Source organism: Leuciscus leuciscus (assembly GCF_965113295.1).
Source record: "Leuciscus leuciscus genome assembly, chromosome: 9".
NCBI lineage: Eukaryota > Metazoa > Chordata > Actinopteri > Cypriniformes > Leuciscidae > Leuciscus > Leuciscus leuciscus.
In genome coordinates, this window is record NC_138733.1 from 27,032,296 (window position 1) to 27,056,215 (window position 23,920).

A 23,920-nucleotide genomic window follows, 5' to 3' on the forward strand; every position below is an offset into this window, starting at 1 on the left:
TTTTTTTTGTCTTTTCTTTGCTATGATGCTTTTCACTGATACATTTAAAATATATTTAGACAATGTAGAAGACAATTATTAAACTTAAGTCCACAGTCTGCCTGATCTCTTGCTTTGATTTTGGTTTTTCATTTCAGACCCTGATGAACCGACTAACTTCTCCATTAGCGTAGAAGACAACTTCACTGGAGAGGCTGGTTTGTGCATCAATGTATTCTGTTTTTTCACTGTCCCTCAAAGTGTCCCAGAACCCATTACAAGAACCTGGTTCAAAGGACATCCACAAAACCCAACTGTTGAAGTTCCTTTTAGGGCCAGTTCTGCTGGACGCTTCCGTGGCGAGAGAGAGTTCAGCTTTATGCTGAAAAACTTGGTTCGGGGTGAATCTGATGGTGAATACAGATTGAAACGGAAATGGGAACAAGGGAAAGTGTATATCTTTCCTCAGACAGTAAAAAATACTGTAAAAGATTGGTTGTGTGTTTGTATTTATGCATTTTTAACAGAGAAAGTTGCACACACATCCAGATTAATTTATAGAACTCAACCAGAAACCAACTATAAACGTCCCACAACTCACAGCGGGAGAGAAGGCAGAGATATCCTGCAAAGTTCCAGGAGACTGCATGAATCCCTTAGCAGATATTGTTTGGACTGGGATTGAGCCTGATGAAATTAGACCTAGAGTTTCTGGAGTTCCTGGCAGTGAAAAGCGCTATTCAGTATTGACTTTTCATCCTGAGCCTGAACATCACAATACTAAGCTCACCTGCACAGTCATTTTTCAAAAAAACACACAGATCGAAATGGATTACTGTCGTGTTCGTTTTGCGTGGTTTTGGAAGCATCAACTTTCAGGGATCTATCCACTTGAACTGCATCCGAAATTGCATACTTCCCTATGATATAGTAGGTGAAAAACAGGATGTGACAAGAGTAGTATGTCTGAATTCACAGTAGGTACCCGGATGACCTACTTCTTCCGGCGAGATTCTTAAGTGTGCATATGATGAACACTTTACTATCCCATGAGGGATACACAGCCTTGGACTCACTGATGGATTATAAAAAATTTAAATAAAATAAAATTCTTGATGCCAGTAAAATACTTTTGGAAAAGCAGTTTCTCCAAGTATTGGCGAACATTCAAATAAAGCGAATAAGCCAGTTTAATTTTTTTTTCACTTTTAAAGAAGATTGGCAACATTTGTGGCTGGAGACTTTTATTAAATAAAAAGGAACGCAAGCAAAGAACATCATGTAAATTATTATTTAAATAACGATTGGAGATTTTCTGTTCTGCATTATTATGTCAATTAGGAAACAACATTACTTTGTTCATTATTATTGCCATCACACAGTCAGATACATACAAATATTCTTTACAACACTCAAAGTGAAATGCGCCCCCAAATCTTTTTGCTTACAAATAAATATCTGTGTATATATCTTCAAACATGGACTGTCTGTTACTAATTGTATATGCACATATAATGTCAATTTTTTGTGTGTGATTTTCTGCAAAATATACACCATTGTTGCACAATGTATGTTCTTGTTGTGCAGTCAAAGCTTCACAACACAGAACTATATATCATGCAGAGTATTTACATACATTGGTATCCTACCAAGGTGCATTGAATGCTTTATGAATGTAAGATGCAATTAATTTAACATCATAATGACTCATTAATATGTTAGTCAAAATGCATTTCAAGGGCTAATTGCATATACTGACCATTTAACAAACATCTATTGGACACAACCTTACCAGAGGATTACATGATAACATAAAACATTACATTTATTTCAAGCACCTTAGGTAAAGCGATACCTTCCTATATGTTCCAAATGGTGGTTATATCTTATTCAGTTTCAGAGGATGAGCTTCAATCATCCATTATTAAATATGACTTTCTATTGGTATCAAATGTCAGCTTGACCCTATTGGATTGCAGTGTGTACCGGGGCAGGGATGGCCATCAGGCATGATCATATACTACTTCCTACCAGATTGGCTGAATAATTAAAAGGGTGATTTTGCTCCTCAATTTATTTGGAACATATTTTAAATAAATATATATCTGAATAAAAGGGCGCAAAATAGTTGGGGCAAACAAAATCCAGCAACCATTCAATAAACCAGTTTTGAATTCAGTTACTGGCCTCTTTTCATTTACAAATACAAATAATTAAGATGCAGTATAAACTTAAATGAAAAAAACAGTACAAATGTAAGCCAAAATTAAGGAATACTTCACCCAAATCTGAAAATTGTGGTACTTACTCACCTCCATTTTGTTCCAAATTCACATGACTTTATCTTTCCATGGAACATCAAAGTATATAAAGAATCTTTATGCAGCTATTCCATACAATAGTTCAGCCATCACAAACTTCACAAATGGATGAAAAAACATCATAAAAGACTCAATTTTCCACATTTTATTTCACGTTTGAGTCGTGAAAATGGCATCACATTCTTAAGTTTTGGCATAACTGATGTCAATAATGGCTTCAAAAGACTTGTAATATAGCACACAATGGTACTTTCATTATTTTTTTTTGCCTTTTTAATGTTTGACAGATGTAGTCACTATGAACTGTTGTTGTATGGAAATAACTGATTGGAGATTCTTGCAATATGCAGTTGGAATGAAATGAGGGTGAGTGAATTTTCATTTTTTTGGCCGAATTATCCCTTTAACAATCACTTCTGGGTATGTGATAAAAGTATCAATGTACATATAGTCTGGCTATATTTGAGAGTATTAGTCTCTCTGGACAAACCCAGAGTTGGGGATAGTGCTTATTCTATATGTCGAGGCGCACAGAGCACCTCGTTCCCTGATGCTTTGACTTACAGCGGACACAGTGAAAAGGACCACTAGTGACTGAGTCTCTACCGAAACCATACCGATTCCCTTAAGCTTGCTTCAAACTTTGAGAAAGGCTCTACTGTAACTCTTGGGGAAAAGAACCTTCTTTTTGGAAAGTCTTGTCTTTTAAACCAAGAGAATCCTAAAACCTCTCATTTCTAATTGAGAGACAAATATCTGGTATGGTTACAAACAAGAATGGGTATAAATAACCAAAAACTAATAAATATATAAAGAAACTCTATTGTATATTTTACAGGTAAGGGAAAGTGTCATTCCCAGAACCTCAGAGACGTAAGAGAGCTCAAAAACCTCGTACTCTGACAAAAAAATAATTGCACATTGTCCGCTAGCTGTTTAAGGCCGTTTTCCCCTCAAAAGGCCACATTTAATATTGGTGAAATTGAAAATTTGTGGGGCATGGGGAATGACTGGGCCCTAGTGGCCACCGTGTCCCGTTTGGCCGAGGCATCAGGGAAGAATCGCGGTTCATTTGGCCTTAATTTCAGTATAGTCGCTGCCGTCACCATCAGCCCTCCTGAAGCCTCCCTCCCGGTGTCGTCCATGGAGAAACTCTAGGGCGGCGTAATTCAGCTCTTGCCTTTCCATGCCTGCCATTGGGCCCACAGATTGGTAATCACTGTCGTCTCCCTGTGAAGATAAAGTAGGAAAGATATTTAAGCCCAATTTTTGGGGGAAGAGCAGGAAAACGTTGGTAATGTCAAAATAAAAGTTCCCAACAAGACACTCAAAAGCACTGTTAGCAATTAGATGCTAAACATAATGAGTTAGCACAGCGCATGAACTATTAGCTTCCAGGCAGCAGTGTTAAAAACAAATAAATCTGAATTATTTATTGTCGGAATTTGATTTTTTTTCTAAAAAATATTCCATATTATGCTTTTATTGTTGTCTAGCGCCAGTTCACTTCACCTCCACCCATTTGTTTACATGCTCATCTTAAATTTCAGCCTTACCGTGCCTTCCTCTAGGATGGAGTTAAACTTTGAGCCCAGGAGCTCAGTCTTAAGCTATGTTAGGGGAAGAAAAAGAGACAGAGTGCAGAGAAGCAATGAAAGAGGAGAGAATAGAGGTCAGGAAATGCTCTAAGCATAGGCCACACTGGGACTCTCAGTTGTGACGCGCCATCCACACTTGGCTTTTGTAACAGTGGCTATATTCGGAATAGTATACTAGCATACTACCGTTTCTGCACAATGTATACTGTCCACAGTATGCCACTTTTTGTATACACTGACTACGCAGATGATCTACTATAGTTCATTTGTCAAAATATGCAGCATACAACACAGCACACTGATGTAATGCCTTTCACTTAAACGTCCATTTCTAGCGTGATTATTAAACTGGAGGTAATTTCAGCCATCTCTGTCTTAATTCAATTTTTGATTGGACTTACAAAAGTTAAGACATTTTAGACAAAATTGGATTACAAATGAAACTATTTATTTACAAGATGATATCTGCATGCATGCAACATAAGGTCATGTGACAATATGTGTTAGCATACGTCTGCTTGAAAAGTCTACTGTTCCATTTGCTATTTTTTTAATAGTAGTATCATAAAGACTAGTGTATACTGTGTAGTAGTATTTAATAAGTAGTTTTCTAGCATACCGTTCTGAACATAGCAGATGATTTTGTCAGGTCTGTGTAACAGTATATAGCAAAACTTCACTTTTCCCCTCTTCAAATCATTCTTTAAAAACTTAGTACTATGTAGCAATCAGCAAAAATGAGTAATTATTTTTAATACGTAGTTCCTGATTGTTTTAAATGTTAATGCTAAGTGTGGAAAGCTAATTACAACTAGAGAAGAGCCAGTATATAATATCATTTGCCACATGTATGCATGGAAAAGACTATAGAATGTTGATTATTTTATTGTATTTATATTGTGTTCGCTTTCATTTCGTATTATCACTGTGTGTGCAAGTACTGTATATGCTGTGTAGGTGATTTATTTATCATTGCGATATCTCACCACTTTTTTCCTGAGACTCTGTTTGTCCTTCTTGACTGCGCTGTAGAACATTGAGGGATTCTCCACTTTAGATCCCACGTCCTGCCCAGGGTTACCATTCTCTCTGGGGAGGGGGTGGAGTCAGAGAATCAGACTCTGTCTCACACTCAACCACACTGTAAACTAATTGGCTAGTGGCAACACTTTAAAAGGATAGTTGAGCCAAAAAAATTTACTTCTATCATAGTTTACTCAACCTCATGAAAAACCTGTATGACTTTCTTTCTTCAGTGTAACACAAACCAAGACATTTTGCACAATGTCTAAGCTGCTTTTTTCAATACAATTGGGGTTGAGCATCATTAATGATATGCCACAATTGATGTCAGTGATCATCAGTCATTTCATGAGGTCACACAGTCCGATTGTCACACAGAGCTCGGAATGTGGCCCGAACCCAGAGTATTCCCCCATATCCCTGGCTGGGAAAGGAACTAGCTGAGAGTGAGGAGTCAGGGTGGCGGAGGGATGCAGAATAGACTGTCGAGGAACAAAGGCGAGTCAGCGATATATATAGGCCTCTGATCATACTGATTCGGTAGATCATTTGAACGTGCTCCTCGAATGTTGTCAATAAAACATTATGTGTCATGATTCCCCAGTGTCTTTGTTCATGAACTTTTATTTTGATATTATTTTGTCTCGTATAGCCTGTGTTCAGTTCCTGTGTGTTTAGTGCCTGTTTCCTTGGTTGCCATAGTAATTTTTTTGTTTCATTGATTAGTGTCTCACCTGTTCCTCATCATCCGGTGTATTTATACCCTCAGTTATTTTCTGTTCTTGGACTTGTGTTACTGTTTCATGCTGGTGTTTCTATGAATGGTTCCTGATATTTATAAAATGTGATTTCATAGTCAACCCTCTTTGAATCTGGATTGTCAAGTCAAGCCAGTACGTGACATTGCCTGTAGGAAACTTGCAATATAATCCACAAAATCATATAGAATATTTTATGGAATATCTTGTTGTCACTTTCGGAAGTTGACAGTCCTCATTCTTTTTCATTGTATGGAAAAGATCTGTTTAGACACTCAGAATTTATTATTATTATTCATTTTTTTCCTCTGAAGAAAGAAAACCATACAGTGAGTTAAAGACAATTGTAATTTTTAGGTCAACTATTCCTTTAAGCCTGGGCATCCATTTTAACACAAGGGGATCATTGCAGCCCCTAAATAAAAATGGCATTTTGCCACAGTGTCAAGTTTGGGATCATTTCATTTTGATATCCAATGGGACATTTTATTTTTTCTTGCAAAATGAGATAGGAGCAGGATGTTTGCTGCAGAGCTCAGCGGTTTTGAGGCTGAAAAGCAATGGCATGGGGCAATTGAACCTGCAATAGTTTTGTTAGTCTGCAGTTTCATGCACAATGTGGCATGTTTACCATCTTACCAAGCAATCAAATTGGATAATCTGTGAGTGGGTTATGGCTTGAAAACCAAATGGCAAAAAAAAAACAAAAAAAACTGAACATGGATGACTAGGCTTGGGTGTTTTGATACCTACAAACCCCGGTCCCAACCCACAAACTCCACCAAAATGTTTGTCTGCCAGTCTTTCTTGTGAGGGATACTCACTTTTTATTGTTATGACCCACATATCTCACAGCTGCGATGATGAAGGCGATGACCGCCACACCTCCGATAGTCCCCACTATGACGGCCATCATGTACTTTTCTGAAAGAGTGTGTAGAGTTAATTGATGATAGTTAAATCATCAATGATATGTGGTTTCAGTGAAAGTCTACTTACTCTCCTGCTGCAGTTCCAAGCGGATGGTCTCGGTGCCGTATATGTTGCTGATACTGCAGTGCACATGGACAGCGGTATCACCATTGTTTCCCCTTTCACCCTTGTCCTGGAGCTTGATGATGCCCGTGGACGTGTACCCATCCGAGTGCGTGTAGTAGTTGAAACGGTTGTTGGAGTTGTTGATGGTGATGTTGAGGTCAGGTAGGTGGAATTCAATCACAGGCTCAGGGTTTCCTGAGGCAATGCACACACACTGAACGCCCTCACGGACTATAGTGCACTTAGAGTCGTCAAGGAGGACAGGGGCAACTAGGAAAATTGAGAAGAAATTATCAAAAAAGCACATCTTTCAGTGTTGTATGACTCCAAGTTCGGTCTTGTCCGAACTGAAGTACGAGTCCAAGACCACAGTTTCAGTTTTCATTTGAATTCGGCCTGGATACTAACTTGAATGATCTGGTCTTGACTAGTCATAGCAAATGCGGTCTTGGACTTGATATGGACTTGTCCAGACTCGAATGCTACAACACTGACATCTATCCTTTACTTGCTCTAAGTTCATCTATGCTGATCTTGCCATCTTAAGGCTTGACCCAAGCTGAACGCAAACCAAAATCAACTTTTCTTTGGAGAAAACATCTTTATAAACTGTCCCTGAGCATAATTACAGTCTACTGGCTCAATGTCTTTACTTAAAACTGGTCAAACTTTTACAGTGACTTACATTCTACTGTAATGTTAAGTGAGCTGCTGGCCCGTCCGTGTTCGTTCTCGGCTAGACAGCGGTAGACTCCATCGGCCTGCGGTGTGATCTCGTGCAGCTCAAGCACAGACCCCTCCTCAGCTGTGATGGTGCCCACCAGCTCCCCATCCTTCAGCCAGGTCAATGTGGGCATTGGATTACCCCTGCTGGTGCACTGTAGAGCAATTGAAGATCCCTCTAACGCTGTCAGAGATTCATTGATCCATGGCTCCCGTGGAGGAACTTCCAGTTTGAGAGAAAAGAAAGAAGAAAACCGGATTTCCTGATTAATGTTCGGATGGATAATGGAATGCTAGCATACGGCTTCTACTGCCATATGTCTTATCTGTATCTAAAATCACAATTGCTTACAGCAACTTTAAGAGATTTATTTTTCAATCCACAGGAGTGCATGAACTATTACTTACAATTTACTGCCAGATACATGGATGTGTTCATGCTGCCGTAGCCATTGTCACCAACGCAGGTGTAGACACCTTCCTCCTCCGGGGTCAGGTTGTCCAGGGACAGTGAAGAGTTTGAGGCGGTTTCCGACATCAGCTCTTTGTCTCCAAAATACCAAGTTATCGTGGGGACTGGATTACTGTCCACATCACAGTGCAGGACCACCGAGCTTCCCTCCATCACCTCTTGAGACACGTTCACCCACACGGTTCGAGGGGCATCTACAGATTACAGGATAAATCGGTAGATATTGTCTGAGAAAATTATGCATCGGTTTTGATGAAAGTTAAGCAGCTAAACGTTTAATAAAATGGTGGAACTTACACTTGATGTCTAGAGAAATGAGGCGTTCATAGACGAAGGTGGTGTTTGGGTAGTGGACCCGGCAACCCAGCAGCTGTCCGTTGTGCATGGGTTTGGGTGTGAAGGTGAGGGTGCTGGACAGTACAGCAGTGTTGCTCTCCTCAACAGTGTCAGGGGTGAAAACGGGGTCGGGCAGGTAGTCCGTGTACATCCAGTGGATCTCTGGACTCATGTCTGGACAATTGTCTGGGACATAACAGGTCAAGTCCAGGCTTAAGTCACTAACAATCTCCTCTGGAACATCGATGTTGGGCTGATCTAGAGCAGGGAGAGACATACAAGTCAATATGAAATCAAAATAGACCTGTTTACTTGATACTTTAATCAAGCCAAATAATCATTTATGTATGGAATTAGCAAACCTGCATTTAGGTCTGGTTCCATTCTTCTATACAACACCCACTTTTAACAGTACAAAGTCTGGCCCTACATTTTTACTCATTAAATATGCTGTTTGATCCAGAAATACATCTTATTACAAAAGTAAAATTGGTTGTGGCTGAAAATGCTGTTTCATGTCGACTTCAAATGCTAGAACAACGTTTCAGTAACCACAACGTGTATCTTATACTTTTTCAGTAAAATATCTAAAAACCCTTCAAATTAATTTAATAAACTTAAGAATCAAAAAGTGAAAAAGTCTTACAGTGTAGTAAGACAAAATACACTTATGTTCAATATACCATTTATGAAAACGAGATGTCAAAGTCGTCCAAAACAACATTGGACAAAAAATGTTTTTCAGAAACATTTTTCAAAACATCCTCTTACAGGTTTGGAATTACATGAGGGTGTGTAAATGATCACAAATGTTAAACTTTTGGTTTTGAAAAATTCCTTTAATCTTAATCTTATGCAGTGTTGCTTCTCAAGTAAATTTGCATTGTTTTAAGGATTTGGGGATACTATTACTGGAAGACATAACCTTACATAAAAAGGTATAATTAAATAATGTTTGTTTTTTTCTTCATACTCTGGCTTGCATACTTACTCAACACCTGTAGATTTGTGAAGTCAGGAAAAGTGTAGATGTTCGCTCCGCCCAGGTCTGCACGGAAGTAATACCTCCCAGAAAGTTCCTCGCCGACTTTATTTAACAGCAGTGTGCAGTTTTTTTGTGTCAGGTCGCCCAGTAGCCTGCTCCGTCCCTTATAACTCTCGTGAACAATATCTGTGCGTGACTTATACACCACTGGGGGGAAAAGCTGGGGGTAGGGGTGGCCAAAATACCAGATCCCGTGGACCCCCCTGTAAGGCCTGATCCCAGAGGGGTATGTGAATGAACAAGGTATAACCACACAGGAGTTTGTCATGGCTGAAATGTCTCTGGGCATCCACACATTCCACTGAGCACTAACATCTGTCCAGAGAAAGAGAGAAGAGTGCAAGAAATGTAGTTAAAATAATCTAATCTTTTAACACTAATAAAAAAGTATTATTATATTATTATATCTTTTTGGGGGGGGATGTGTACTATAGTGATAGCATGTTTTTGGACATGCACCATAGTATCTTAACATTAACAGAACGTACCACTGTAATAGCATGTTTGATTAAGAACATTCAGAACAAGTTCTTACCTTTTAGAAAAAGCAGCAACAGCAGCAGCTCCAAGCCCTTCATGGTCTCAGTTTAAATCTGGACCATAAACCTCTGTTACAAAACCAGCACATGCATCAGCAAGACAATCAGACATCTACTAATACAACTGAGCTTGTAGCGCTCTCATTTTTGTAGTTTCACTCTAAAAAAAATATTATGAAGAAAATATGCTGTTTAAATCACAAATTTAGGTTGTGTAGGGTTATTTATTTATCTGTTGGCATTTTTATAATTCATAAAACAGAACAGATGGGGACAAATGCGGTGAAGATTCAGGATGACAGAGCCTTCGCGTAAAAAAAGTTTTATAGAACACAGTTCACAAGTTTTAACTTGTTGTTTTGGCCATATTTCACCCCACAATCAAGAGGGGGGTAAAATAATTTTAGAGAAAATTTTATCCCATTTTTAGGTCAAATAATATAATTGTTGTACTGCTTTTAATGTATGCTGATTTTTTACTGTTATATGTCCGTTTATTTCTTTTTATATTAATTATTATAGTAATAACAATCGCCTTTAAGAATAATCAAAAACATCAAAGTATGTAGGCCTAGATACAAATATGCAGAATTACATGGAATTTGAAGAATATGGAAAAATATGAAAAAGCAAAAAAGTAATGGTCCAACAACTAGGCTTTGTTGTCTTTATGCAAAATATAATATTTGTTCCCTTTCTTAAATTTATATAAGGGTGAAATGTGACCAAAACGTGTTTATGTGGGATTCGCCCAATAAATAAAAGATATGGCCTATATTCGGTAGGCTAGGCCTACATCTTTCTACGAATAGTAGTAGCCCATTAACCCAATAGTATCTAGCTCTGTCTTTTATTACTTTCGATAAGAAACAAAGTCTCAAATTTTATCATTTTTTTTACGAAATTCAAACAATAAATGCTGTTTTGACGCTCTTTGATGTGGCGTGACATATCACTATAGTTCAAGCGGCAGCGCGGTGAGTGAGTGAGTGAACGCGATCATCCCTTCCTGTTTAAAGTTAGTTACAGAATAAACATGAATGAACATCTGAAGGTATGTTGAAAGATACAGTACAACTTACTGAAACGTATTATATCTAGTGTAATCGTGTTTCAACGGCGGAAAGACATCAGTAAAACAACTTGAAAATAACGTAACATTTACCTCAGGCAAGTCATTCAGTGCCCACAGCTTGTTAATCAGCAAGAGAAATTAACTCTTTTACTAAATAGATGCACTATATTAGCCTATATAGCCTATTCATTATATTTTAATGAACCTGTCTTGATTATTTAATGTATATGTGTAATGTATGTTTTAATAAATCTGTCATGAAAAAGGTAATGACAGTCAATGTGTAAATTATTATATTTTAACAACGAATTGGAGTAGAAACATAATTTTATAAATAGATTAAGAAGTTGCAAAATCTGCCTTATATACAATTTACATGTTTGCATACAATTTTTATGTGATATCATTAAAAAATAAATAGCAACTGACTTTAATAGTTATGGGCTAAAAAAGGGGCTCTGTCGTTAATTGCATTAAATTAATGTGTAAATAAGGGCTCCCTTTACTATTAGTTTGCAGCGTAAGCAGAGATTGAACATTTTAATTACAATTGAATTTATTTAAAGACAGAGACACAATTTGTTCAGTAAACTATTTTGTTTCGTTTTCTCCCTCCTGCTGTACCGAACCGTGACTTCAAAACCGAGGTACGTACCGAACTGTCATTTTTGTGTACCTTACACCCCTAATATATATATATATATGTGTGTGTGTGTAGATAGATAGATAGATAGATAGATAGATAGAGCCTAGATACACATATATCAAATATTGCTTATTTCTATTTTGTTCACTTAGCCTATGTAATAACTATTTGTGTTTGTTTTCAGGCAACCTTTCGGGCAATACCTTGAACTTCTGGCAGAGTGTGCTGAACCCGCGACCAACTTTAATTCCCCTCTCCAACGGTGTTATCCTACTAGCCGCTGCTGTTCTTCCCTCACAAACAAGGGGGCGTTCTCTCACAGCACATCAACTCAGCTTCCCTTCTGATTTGTCTTAAAACAACAACAAAAAAATGACATCAGTATCAAGAAGCAGCATTATCTCTGCTCTTAACCCACACAGACACACACTCTCACTCACGCACACCGTACAGGGCCGCAGTGTGTGGGAGAGGAGAATTGCTCATTATGAGTGTACGACGTCAGCCCTTACGTGTTTGGCAGGCATACAGACATCACTGTTCATGATATATGACACATCATCCATAGCACATTCATCCACGCTTACACAGCGTCACCCAGCTGCCCTTGGTAACTTTATTCACGCACACCACTTGCGTGTCAGCGTTGTGTTTACACACGCGCATGCATCTCCTTAAGACTTTAGGGCAGATGGAGAGTACAGATGGTGGCTGATAAATGGATTGTTCTTGAAATCTCGAAGATTATTATGAACAGAAGATTCCCCTGATAGCTCACAAATTTGACGCAGTTATTGAACGAATAAACTTTGCGAGATGACAGAGGCTCTTAATATGTAAAAACAGTCAAGAATGTTGACAAATGCCCCAAATACAGCCTACATTTACAGTATATTCCTAGCAACTAGTTGCCATCCCTTCACAGTAATTTTTTCAGTAGTAGTTTATTTTAATTAATAGAATAATACAAATAAATAATTTTAAGTAAATATTTGATTAAATGATTAATAGCTGTGGGCTGCCACGTAATTCCAACCTGGCAAGACTTGTTCATGTGAAACACAAATAACCATGTCCCTACAGTGTTTTGGACACCATTGACTTTCAGTGCATGGACAAAAACAGACGATTGAATATTCTTTAAAATGACTTATTTTGTGTTCCACAGAAGAAAGATAGACATACAGGTTTGGAATGACATGAGGGTGAGTAAATCATTATATCATTTTCATATTTTTGGGGTGAACTATCCCTTTAAGGCCTGGCTTTTAAAATGACATATTTTACATATGTCTTATATAGCCTACCCAGAAATATTGTAAAAAAAAAACAACAAAAAACTGTATTTTATTGTAATGAATGTTGAATCTTGTCAATCCTGGCAATATTTTACTGAACATATTGTAACAATTGAAACCCTACAGAAATGTCTCATTAAACAAACATCCCTAGCAGCCTTTTTATTCTTGTTAATCATAACGAATAATTACAGTGTCACCAGCTGTTCCAGAAAAACAGAACTAATTTATATGCCCATCACACAAGATCTAAGAGGCAGCAAACTGCTGTTGCTTGGAGCTGAAACCCCTGGTAGCACGCGTTAGAAAGCATGAAGCAATTCCCAAGCCAAACAAACAGACCATTCATACTCCACAAACAAGCCTTGCACCATCCAGGACACTTGCCTCATTCCAGATCCAGATTCCACTCTTGGGCTCTCCTGAAGGGGAAGAACTGGTCTCTCTGCTCCTGGTTCTGGTTCTTCAAAGTCCTCCTGCTCTTCGTCCTTCCTCAGAGGTGCAGGAATGGTGGGAATAGACAAAGAGGGAGGGCAATAGAGATAGACAGATAGGGGAGAGGAGAGGATAGAGACTTTTAGCTATAAGCTGGGCAAATGTGTGCCGTGGGCAGCCTTGAATATGCAGACATTTCCCTCAGTGCATTCTTCTTTTCTAGCCCACATCGTACATTCCTCTCCATGACATCTCTCCTTTCTACCCTGGTCAACCCCTCTTGTTCCAGCCTGTCTGGGTAACACTGTTCCCCGTGGTTTTCAAGTATACTTCTGCTAAGGGTCATGAGTTGGAGGACCCACTATATCCTGTAAATCTGCTGAAATTCATCTTTGATGCATGACTCACCTTATTAACTTAATCTGTGAAATATGTTTGCCTCAATTGTGGTTCATTTTAACTAAACGTGAAATCATAATGGACCCTATTTCATTTTTAATGCGCATTCCTTGTCTTATTATGAATGATTCATCAGTGCATGTTATTCCAAAAAAAAAAAAGAAAAAAAAGTCTTTGTAATCTTACTTACTCTTCCTCTGAATCAACATCACTTGCACACGTTGTTTTAGGAAACTTACATTTAGTCTTTTTTTCTTTTCTTTGAAAGAAATACTTATATTCTGCAAGGACACATTAAATAGACCAACATTTTTTCAATTTTTTTTATTTTTCAAATAAATTGTTCTTTTGAACTTTCTATTTATCAAAGAATCCTGAACAAAATGTATCACAATTTCCACAAAAATATTAGGCAGTACTGTTTCCACCATTGATAATAATAAAAGCAGCAAATCAGCATATTAGAATGATTTCTGAATAATCGTGTGACACTGAAAACTGGAGTAATGATGCTGAAAATTCAGCTTTGACATCACAGGAATAAATATCATTTTAAAATCTATTAAAATTGAAAGCAGGTATTTCTAGTTGGTTTCTAGTTAGTTTCTAGGTGTTAAATTACAGGTCAAAGTTAAAGGAGCCCACCTCCGACTTCTATATAGCATTCTGGACTCTATTTGTTGCATGGGATTCTTCAACAGTGGATGTCTGGGTTTTTTGGTCATAAAATTTGTTAGCTAAATTTTGTGTGTCAGTACTGTAAATCAAAATACTATTTATGATGGACAGTTGCCATAGGGACTCCCATAGTTAATGGAAGGGGGTGTGTGGAATAAATACACAACAGGGAGCCTGTGTGAAATCAAGACGTATGACATACCACAGCACCCCACACACATGCTATGACACGCGCACCATAACGCACCACCTTCCCACCAACACACACAAATGAATAGTGTAGCACATGCCAACACACTCAGATCGCGATGTGTGCATTACATCATTAAAGCTACTAAATGACCTTTCTATTTTTCTGCATCCTTCACTCAATGTAAAGTTTGTGTTTGAGTGTCTTTGTGTAAGCGAGTGAGCAATCCATCTAATAGTAAAGAGCAGTATTTATCCAAAAACAATGTGATACTGGAACCATGCTGTACTGTCTCATACTTCTAATGGGCTGCTTAAGTGGGTGTCGGAAACGGCTATCAGCCAATACAGCTTAGACAAAAAAGAAGGAAATCCTGTATTTGTCCTCATTCAGAATGACTATACACAACAATATTAATAATAATAATGTGTTCCTTGATAACCAATCATTACAGCCTTGCAGTAATTGAATTTCGTTGTGCGACAGTGAGAAGTGCCGTAAATGGTATACCTGTCGCGCAATTATCCGTGACTTCCTAGCAAGCAATTTTGCGTTTAAAAGACGTCTAATAGGCGTCCAAACACAGACCTGACATGCAACATGTCTAACATGTGGCTAAAACAAGGCAAAATTTGGGCTGTCAGTTCAAATTTAATAGACGTCTAACCATAGCCTAAGAACAGACTACAATAGTTAACTGAGACTGAAACGACAGCTATTGTTTGCTGGGATGGCTTATAAAACAGATTTTTTTCGGTGTAAAAAGAGATAAATCTAAAACGAATGTTTAAGAGCAAACATGTTGAAGATTAACCAATGGGGTGTCGATTTATTAGATAAGCCATTTTTCTCACAAAAGCAGTTCAGCATAGTGAAGCCTCTCCTTCATTGACATCCATAAAAAACAGCCTCTTGTACCGCACTGTTAGCAGGCGTTACAATTTTTTTGCTAACCTTGGAGGCTTGTATATAATATACAGAGAAGAAACCATAGACTGTAAAAAATAGGAAGAAACCCATCTCTGGAACATTTAAAGGTGCATTCAGTATATTGCATTGTGTAATATGAACTGGAAACTGACACCTAGTGGTGTGGATGTAGCACTAGGCAAAAGCAAATGTTTTTCTGATGCCAGAATGGGTCATTTTTATTATAAACACTTTTTGTAATACTGGTTGAAACTCTCTTCACTTTTCTGTTAGCTTCAATCCGAATGTGTTGTCCTAACAACATACCTCCACGCACCCGCTCTTACAGACATCACACGTCATCAAGGCTATACAGAGTTGTAGACAGACCTCAGTCACCGAACGCCACAGACAAAACAGCAGCAGCCTTTTACAATTCCTCCTGAACCAAAACAATTATGCTGCATTCACGCCACGTCGTAACCATAACTACGAGATGGCAACCCGTGACGTTCTACCCCGAGCTGTTCAGATTTATGCCTTTCTATGTCAACACTATCAATACTGAAATGAATCTGCAGCAGTCTGTTGATACAAGTAAGACCTCTGTAAGTTATTGACATTCATTATTATTGTAATGTTATGTGCTTTGAGACATGAGACATTTAATGCCTTTTCTCGTCTCGTGACGCTTTGCAGACTCTGCTGTGTGTTCATGTGTTTTGAAGGAGGCGTGACTTTGGAGACGCTCTGAAGGGAGGGTGGGATCTCATGCTTTCAAAGCTAGCTTGCTAACCTCTCCGAAATTGCCTACCCTAGCTTTAAATTATTCCACAACCAAAAGAGTCCAAAAACAGGGAGGTTACAGAAGTAAAGCAAATATTATTCAGCAGGTCATGTGACCTCAAAATGGCCGCCCCCTTGAGGCAACCTACTCAAAATGGCCGCCCCCTTGAGCAACCTTACCTATACTGTAAAATAAAACTCTACTGATTTGACTGGAGGCTTTATCAAATCATTTAAACATTGGTAATGCATAAACAACTAATTGAGAGCAATTAATTTATGTTTAAATTAGGGAAAATTACTGACTGCACCTTGAAACATTGCTATGTTAGTGCACATCTTTCAATCGGTTCTGTATAAATGTGCACCTTGTGCTATAGATCTCTTCAGAACAGGTCTGTTCACAGCATGCTTTGCTGTCCGCCTGTGACGCGCCCTGCGTCCATACGCCTGGGCACCCTCTAAATTTACCAGAGGAGCAGATGGTGGTAAAAAAACACGACTGCTGGCCCTCCCACACTGTTTGCTGTATAAGCGACTATGACTGAGAGTGTTTATGAATGTGCACTTAGTAGGGCATATTATCCGCGGCTTGTATAATTTCGGTAGGAGGGATTACAAATGCCTGTGACTCAAAATACACAGCATACAAAGATAAAACTATCAGCATCATCAGCATGGAGTAACAACTTTGGGGTGATTAATAAATCCCAAATGTTGGCAAATTTCAGAACAGAACTCACACAGCTTGTAAATTAGCAAGGCAATAATGGATAAACGGCTAATGTGAGCAGCAATCCATCAATGAGTCAGACTGTAAACATCGCTCAGATTCAAAATGATCTGATCCGGGCATGTGTAAAGTTTCATGAAGCAGCCCACCCACAACCGGGACCCACAAGAACGCTGCCAGGACCGGGGGATTGTAATTGTCAAAATGTCTAAAGTTTGAAACAATATACTGTTGCGTTATTATTACATTTCCCTGAATCAGTCAGAATTGCTTCAATCCACAGAATATTCAAAAATGGGAAGATCCTCTATTCATAGATAGAGAAATATGCATTTAATTTGTAATGTTTACATATATTTATTTATAATAATAATATATTTAAGATTATTTATTGTTTTATTTTAAAATGTACTAAAACTATACTATCCTAAACCTAAAAATGGACTATAAATATATATTATTATTATTTTATAAATATATATATATATATATATATATATATCTTTTATACATTATATATATATATATATATACACACACACACACACACACACACACACATTCTGTTAACTAAGTTAATAGAAGAATATATTAAGATGTACTCTTATATATGAAGATTTGCACATATGAACATAACAATTATGCTTTCTAGGCTGAAATATTCCACAGCCTGCTATATTCATCATTCCATAGGGGCAGATGGTGGTCTCAGTAGTCTACCATCACTACATAGCAGCTTCCTGTCCACATTTCAGACTGTGAAGACAGAGGCCCGGGTCCAATTTAGTAAAGCTAGGCCCGTCCCACCCTCTAGGGGGAGAATCCATGCGAATCCACTGAAGTTACTCCTCATTTTTAAAACCGTTTTTGATTCCCTGTGCCAAATTACCCAGTACCCAGAAAATCTGTTCGGAACAACTGGGTGATAGAGAGGATTTAAAACTGTATGGAATTGATTATTGAGCTATGAGGCATGAAACTATGCAACAGGATTTACTCAGAACAATGTCTAATGGGAGCATCTTGAACTGCTTGGTGTTCCCATGATTTCATTATTTGGGGGTCATTGGCATCAAAAAGTTGACCAATAGTTTACTGATGGGCCTCTCCATATAAATGCCCCATGTTGCAATGACCCTGTTAACAATAACTGCACGCAACACTAACCAAAATTCAGCTCTGCTAAAGTTATCAGCGCCAATGATTACAAACAAATGCTGCTGTTCTATAGCAAAAAAATGTTTATGAGTAATCCGGAACAGATCCAGCATCACGCCACTCTGCTGCTAACCTAAAGTGGGATGTGATGAAGCCCCACAATGTTGTTCCAGTGAGTGATTGAGGAGTTTGGCAGGAGTACGTTGGCACTGCATGACACATATCCATGCATGGCTGAACCACCATTCCCTTCCCTTCTGTACCTGAACATCTCTCTCTCTCTCTCTTTAAATCCTTTTATTTTTTATCTCATTCTCGTGACAATGTCTTTGAAATATTCTCAGTCCAATTCATTTACTGACAACAACGGCATGAAAAACACATTTAGTTACTTAACTAACAAGTAACCAACAGCAGCAACGATCAGCCTCGATTTACTTCTCTAGTTTTCGTATACATCCAATACACTCTTATAAACTTATTTGCGCAGCCAAACACATTTGAAATATATAAAAGTATAAAAAGCCCTAATGTAAGCCTTAATGTAATTAATCAATAAACATGGCATTACAAATGACCTAATCCATATAAAATGCATTAAGACTCACCAGTCACAAGGTTCCAGATCTCCTCGGCTGGAATCAAGCATTAATCAGCAGAGAAAAACCGTAGCATGACAAACACTCACAATGACATGCACACATACGGATGGAGGCCTCTCTTGCCACCTTCTGTACCAGGCGGGGCGGGCAGGAGGAGGAGGTGGGCTCGTTTCTCTCCTCCTTTCAACTCCTCCGTTCTATATGAAAATGTCAGAGGCTCAGAGCAGGGAGCATTGTTCCATCCACTCAGGCCATTCATAAACAGACACCCACTCTTACTCAACCCACAATGCACTGCACTGTTCCTCCCGGCCCAGAGCACATGGATGTGGCAGCGCTCAGAACTTAGGTCAATCCAACCAAGAATCAAGATGCCCCCGCACACTAGTATGCATCATTTACACTGGGTGACATGAGAGGAATGCAAGCATTTTCATTAGACAGCTGCATGGAGTGAGAGAACAGAAAAAAACTAAAAAGAGAGAGAGCGAGAGAAAATGCCCTTAAAAATAATAAAGGTTATTCAGAGGTTATTTTGAAGCACATTATGTTCAACAAAAAGCTCTATTCTTATCAAGAATCGTTTTTCGCTTTTCATTGGTTAGCATGGATATACACTGAAAACCGATTTTACAACAAAGTTATAGAAGAACAACGTTTTTCAGGTTCTTTATTTGCATCTGTTTCCATGAAGAATCTTTATAACATCCACACTCTTAAAATGAAAGATTATTTAATGGCATCGATGGTTCCATGAAGAACACAGAAAACTTTTTAAGTACAATCAACTTGGATGTTTAAGTAATTTCAACTTAAATTACATTAATAAAAAATAAAAAAATTGAATCTTGTATAACTTTTTTTTTTTAAATGCATAACTTATTTTGATGAGTTAAAACAATGTAAAAACATGTTGTCATAACTTATTGATCATATAATTTTTTTACAGTGAGCCTTGAACATCCATGCAACCTTTCCATTGAATAAGGGTGCTTCAGATTATTGTTCTCGATAAGAAGTGAAGAGCCACCTTTAAAGAGAGTTCATTGGACGTTCTTGAGGTCATATTTTAAGCTTTTCTAATTAACATATTGGCTTATAAGTTCTTTAAAGCACCTGTGCATAGATGGTTTTCAAAAGAACAAAAAAATTAAATGTTCTTTGTGGAATTTCAAAGATTTTTCAATGGAATCTGGCTTTACAAACTTCTTGGTTCTAACAGGAACCTTGCTTTTTAAGAGTGTGTGGGACACAAAGATATATAAGACATCTCTATGCCAAAACACTAACCACTGCACATCACCAAAAAGCTTGAAAACAAGAAAAGAAATCTAACATAACAGAAACAAACACAACTGAGGTGCCACTAAGGGCTAACTAAAAGACATATAGACCTGTCTAGTTGTCATTTCCTAACAAAGTGATTAAATTAACAGCATTGTTTTGATGAAAACACACTGTTCCACTTATTCCAGTTACAACACTCCGCACCAGAGAAATAAGTCAATCAGCATAGACGTAAATGCTACAGAGCCTCGACAAACACTACACGGACACACTCCTGCCCCTTGTGCTTCTGTACATAGTGCCTATTGTTTAGGCCGTCCCGGGGAGAGAACAGAACGGCCAGGCTGGAGCCTGACACCACACAACACAACACAGGGAAGTCGATGCGCACAGCTAATTGTCTTAAAAATCACAACAATCACCCATTCACTCTTCCCATTTCACTGCCCTTCTCTCGTGGATGTTACAGTCATAATTAAGCACTAATGTATGGGAGGCTGTACTGTACTGTCAGTAGTCACGATTAACAGGCGTAAGCTTGAACACACAACTGCGGTTACTGCATAATCATATTTAAATATAAAAAATAACATAAAAAATATGTTTTATTATTAAATTAAGCAACATCCTCCAGCTAGAACCTCAACAGGGGGTCCACCAATTATTGTCAACTAATTTCATTGAGGAATATTACATTAAATGTAATATTAAATTAATTAAGTCAAGCAGCTAAACATTTAATTGTTCAGTTAATTTATTCATTAAATTATTATATAAAAAAATATAAATAAAATGCTTACATTAATATAGGCTACTATATATATATATATATATATATATATATATATATATATACACAGTGAAATGCATTATTATACTAATAAACATTTTTATATGGTATAGATAGATATAGATATCTATTCAATATATACCTATAACATTATTAATATTAATACGCATTAAAGCGTTGTAGATCCATCCCACTGACCCTGCCTATACAACCACCGCCTCTCTCTTCTCAACAGGGTGCTCTTATACCCACATGAGTCAGGCTTTTCCCCATTACTGCTGCATCTATGATCATACTCCACTATACCAGTCACACACACACACACACACCGGCCTACAGCAGGCCTCTGGTTCGAGCCATGAGGTCAGCGTGCCTGGAGGACTGAGCTCTTGCCCTGCTGTAGATATGGGGTGAGGGCGCTCAGCGCTAGGACAAAAAGGATCCATTGTCCTCCTTTTGTCTTTGGGAAGACAGACAGTATAGTTTGTGGCACAACGGAAAGGTATGAGGAGAACGGGACACGAGGAGTCATGGAACAGGGTGACTCTCTGATGGTAATTAATGACTCCTGTCTGAAACAGGGTCAGAATAACAGACCTAAAACCACTGTCCAGCAAAGACAAGGACGGCAGATAAAGATGTTTTTTTTTTTTTTTACTCGGATTTACAGAGTAAAAACACAGCAGGAAATAATGACTATATATATTGTTGAGTAACAGCCAGATTGTCATAATCTGCATTTTTCAACAGAGAAAAAAAAAAAACCAGTCTGTTGACAACCAAGACTGGTCTAAAATGAATAAAAATAGATGTATTTTGTAACATTATTCCATGTAATTATTCACAATGCTCATTGTGGATAAGCGCAGTGACTTGAAACATATTTTAGCCACACTTTTTAAAAAAAGATGTCATTGCATGAAATAAAATACATCAAACCAAGTGTCACTTTTAGCCAATAGGTAAGATTTTAGTGGATTTATGGGCCAAAAGCTGAAAAATGCTGCCTTCGGAAGATGCATTCCAAAGCAGGAAGGCATCAAGGCCCGTCCGAGTCCAATGTTAGCTTCACTTCCTGTCTCCTGAGATACAAAGTCATTGTCTGATTGGGCAACAAGTCAGCTGCCTAAGTTTTTGGACGCAGCCATGAAGTCAGTTCTCCTCACATTCACACAGGTGTCCCAACCAGCAGAGTAACCAGGTGTAGAGAATCACATCAATAATGACGAACGCTAATGTTTGACAACCAAGAAGTGTCACAATACAAGTACGATATTTGATCATTTAAAACCCTAACAAACTTATTTTTGTTAGAGGTTTTCCTTGAAAAGTGTGTATGTGCCATCTATCTTTAAAGTAAATGACATTTGGTTAGAAATGTTGTTATATAGCCTACTACAACGACAAGTCTGAGTTTAGCATCAAAATATGTTTTGGGACTACTTTAAAAATGACCAAAGCAAATGCTGTGTAATTTACTGAACTGAAGTGCACAAACAAACACACTAACTAGAAACTGCCAAATAGGCAGCTGGCACTGAATAATAGGTCATACAGTTAATATTGTGCACTTGGACAAGTGCAAATGCCAGATGACAGCACACTTCACATCTCCAAAAACTATAGGACATTCATCCACAGTGGGGTTTGATTCACTGGCACGTAACCAAGAGAGGAACTGGCCAACATAATAATCACTCTAGAGAAAAAAAAATCATTTTGTTAGGGATTGACTTGAGTTGTATGACCAAAAACAATGCATTTCACTGGTTAGGATGCATGATTATTTCTGCCTTGGCTATCTCTAGTGCCATATGTCTACAGTGGCATCACATTTGATGCTGTGATATACGGTACAGCAACAATAACCGAACAACTGAGAAGCTTTAGTATTAAAAAAGTTAAATGATAAAGTAATAATAGGTGTTTATCACTTATTTGTCTATAAAACTATACTTGCACACAATATAAAAAATATAAAAAAAAAGTCTGATAAATAAATATTTATTAATAGAATAAAAAAAATAAAAAAAGTTAAATTAGAAATAAAATAAATTAAATCTAAATAAAATTTTCACTCAAAATAAATTGACTTTCCAAATAAACATTTCTTAACCTCACGTATGTGTCGCCTGGCATATCATGCATGGTTGCTGGCTTATAAAGATCAGCCTTACCTTATCAGACGGTCTTCACTGTAAACAGGCAGACAGAAAGCCGATGAACTCGAGCGATTCCCGTCTCTTTTCCAATTGCATCTCAATCCCTCCCACCCTGCCTCTCTCTCTCTCTCTGCCACCCCTCACTATCTGGTGGCATGTGCCACTGACACATGATTGTTATTGTGGTTTTACATTAGCACTCTGATTAGTAATGCTTTAATTTCACAAACTGAAAAACATCACTGCACCAAACCGAACAAATGTTACTGCATTTAAAAAAGAGAGACTGGACACAAACATACCTCAAGTCCTTATTGTTTTGTATTTCTCCATACATTTTCAACTGTATTTGATTAATCTTCTCATGTAGTGTTACACTCAACTCTGCAATGTAATTGTTATAGCAAACCGTATATTACTCAAGATTCATTTACCAGCTGTCTGAACTGTGGGGGTCACTTGGCCTTTTGCTGATGCTGTTTCTTCAGATAGAAAGAAGGTAGGTGAGAATTTCCTAAGGAATTGCTGCTTTAAGACACCAGATGGATGAAAGCATTGATGGCTACCTCTCTGCTGTGATCTTGGCAGGCCACCAACGGTGGATTTCAGAAAGTACATCTCACAGAGGCAGTTGTTGGTCCTTCTTCTCTATCTGGGTTAGAAAATATGCTTTGTTTTCTGATAAACCCACGAGGCAGAATACGTTAACAGTAGAAGCACCTAAAGCAAGCCACTCTTTCATATGCATATATCAGCTTCTAGTCTGTAAAGACAAAAAATGTACAGGACCAATGACATCAGAACAAGTTGCCCAAAACAGGAACTTTAACTTCACAGAAACATTTCTAACATTACATGTATATTTGAATTGCAGACGTACAAGTGAAATACCTTGGCTCAATAATAATGAATGTTATTGTCACATGCAAATTAATTCTGT

The 23,920-nt window shown here is 37.9% G+C and overlaps 1 protein-coding gene across 8 annotated transcripts; it reads right to left on the reverse strand.

The window, feature by feature from the left end:
* Positions 1-1,173: 1,173 nt before the first annotated feature.
* On the reverse strand, positions 1,174-23,910 carry mag (myelin associated glycoprotein). Of its 8 annotated transcripts, none has more exons than XM_082178818.1 (13): positions 22,996-23,910; positions 13,239-13,327; positions 11,757-11,905; positions 9,829-9,901; positions 9,240-9,608; positions 8,210-8,506; positions 7,849-8,106; positions 7,403-7,663; positions 6,679-6,987; positions 6,504-6,603; positions 4,885-4,987; positions 3,857-3,910; positions 1,176-3,530 (listed from the first exon to the last, which is right to left on the reverse strand). In XM_082178818.1, exons 4-13 carry the CDS (start codon positions 9,869-9,871, stop codon positions 3,369-3,371), a joined length of 1,956 nt encoding a protein of 651 aa, XP_082034944.1. In that variant the 5' UTR covers positions 9,872-9,901; positions 11,757-11,905; positions 13,239-13,327; positions 22,996-23,910; the 3' UTR covers positions 1,176-3,368. The 8 variants fall into 8 exon arrangements, with proteins under 8 accessions (XP_082034947.1, XP_082034944.1, XP_082034940.1 ...); XM_082178814.1 differs by having other exon boundaries at positions 13,239-13,339; XM_082178816.1 differs by having other exon boundaries at positions 13,239-13,343.
* Between the last annotated feature and the right edge of the window lie 10 nt (positions 23,911-23,920).

Excerpts from the sequence above, each read along its gene's own strand:
- mag (XM_082178818.1), bottom strand. The coding sequence starts at position 9,871 with ATGAAGGGCTTGGAGCTGCTGCTGTTGCTGCTTTTTCTAAAAG. Across the intron at positions 8,507-9,239 it reads CACAAATCTACAGGTGTTGA|ATCAGCCCAACATCGATGTT; the intron begins GTAAGTATGCAA and ends TCCCTGCTCTAG. Across the intron at positions 6,604-6,678 it reads CTTGGAACTGCAGCAGGAGA|AAAAGTACATGATGGCCGTC; the intron begins GTAAGTAGACTT and ends ACACTCTTTCAG.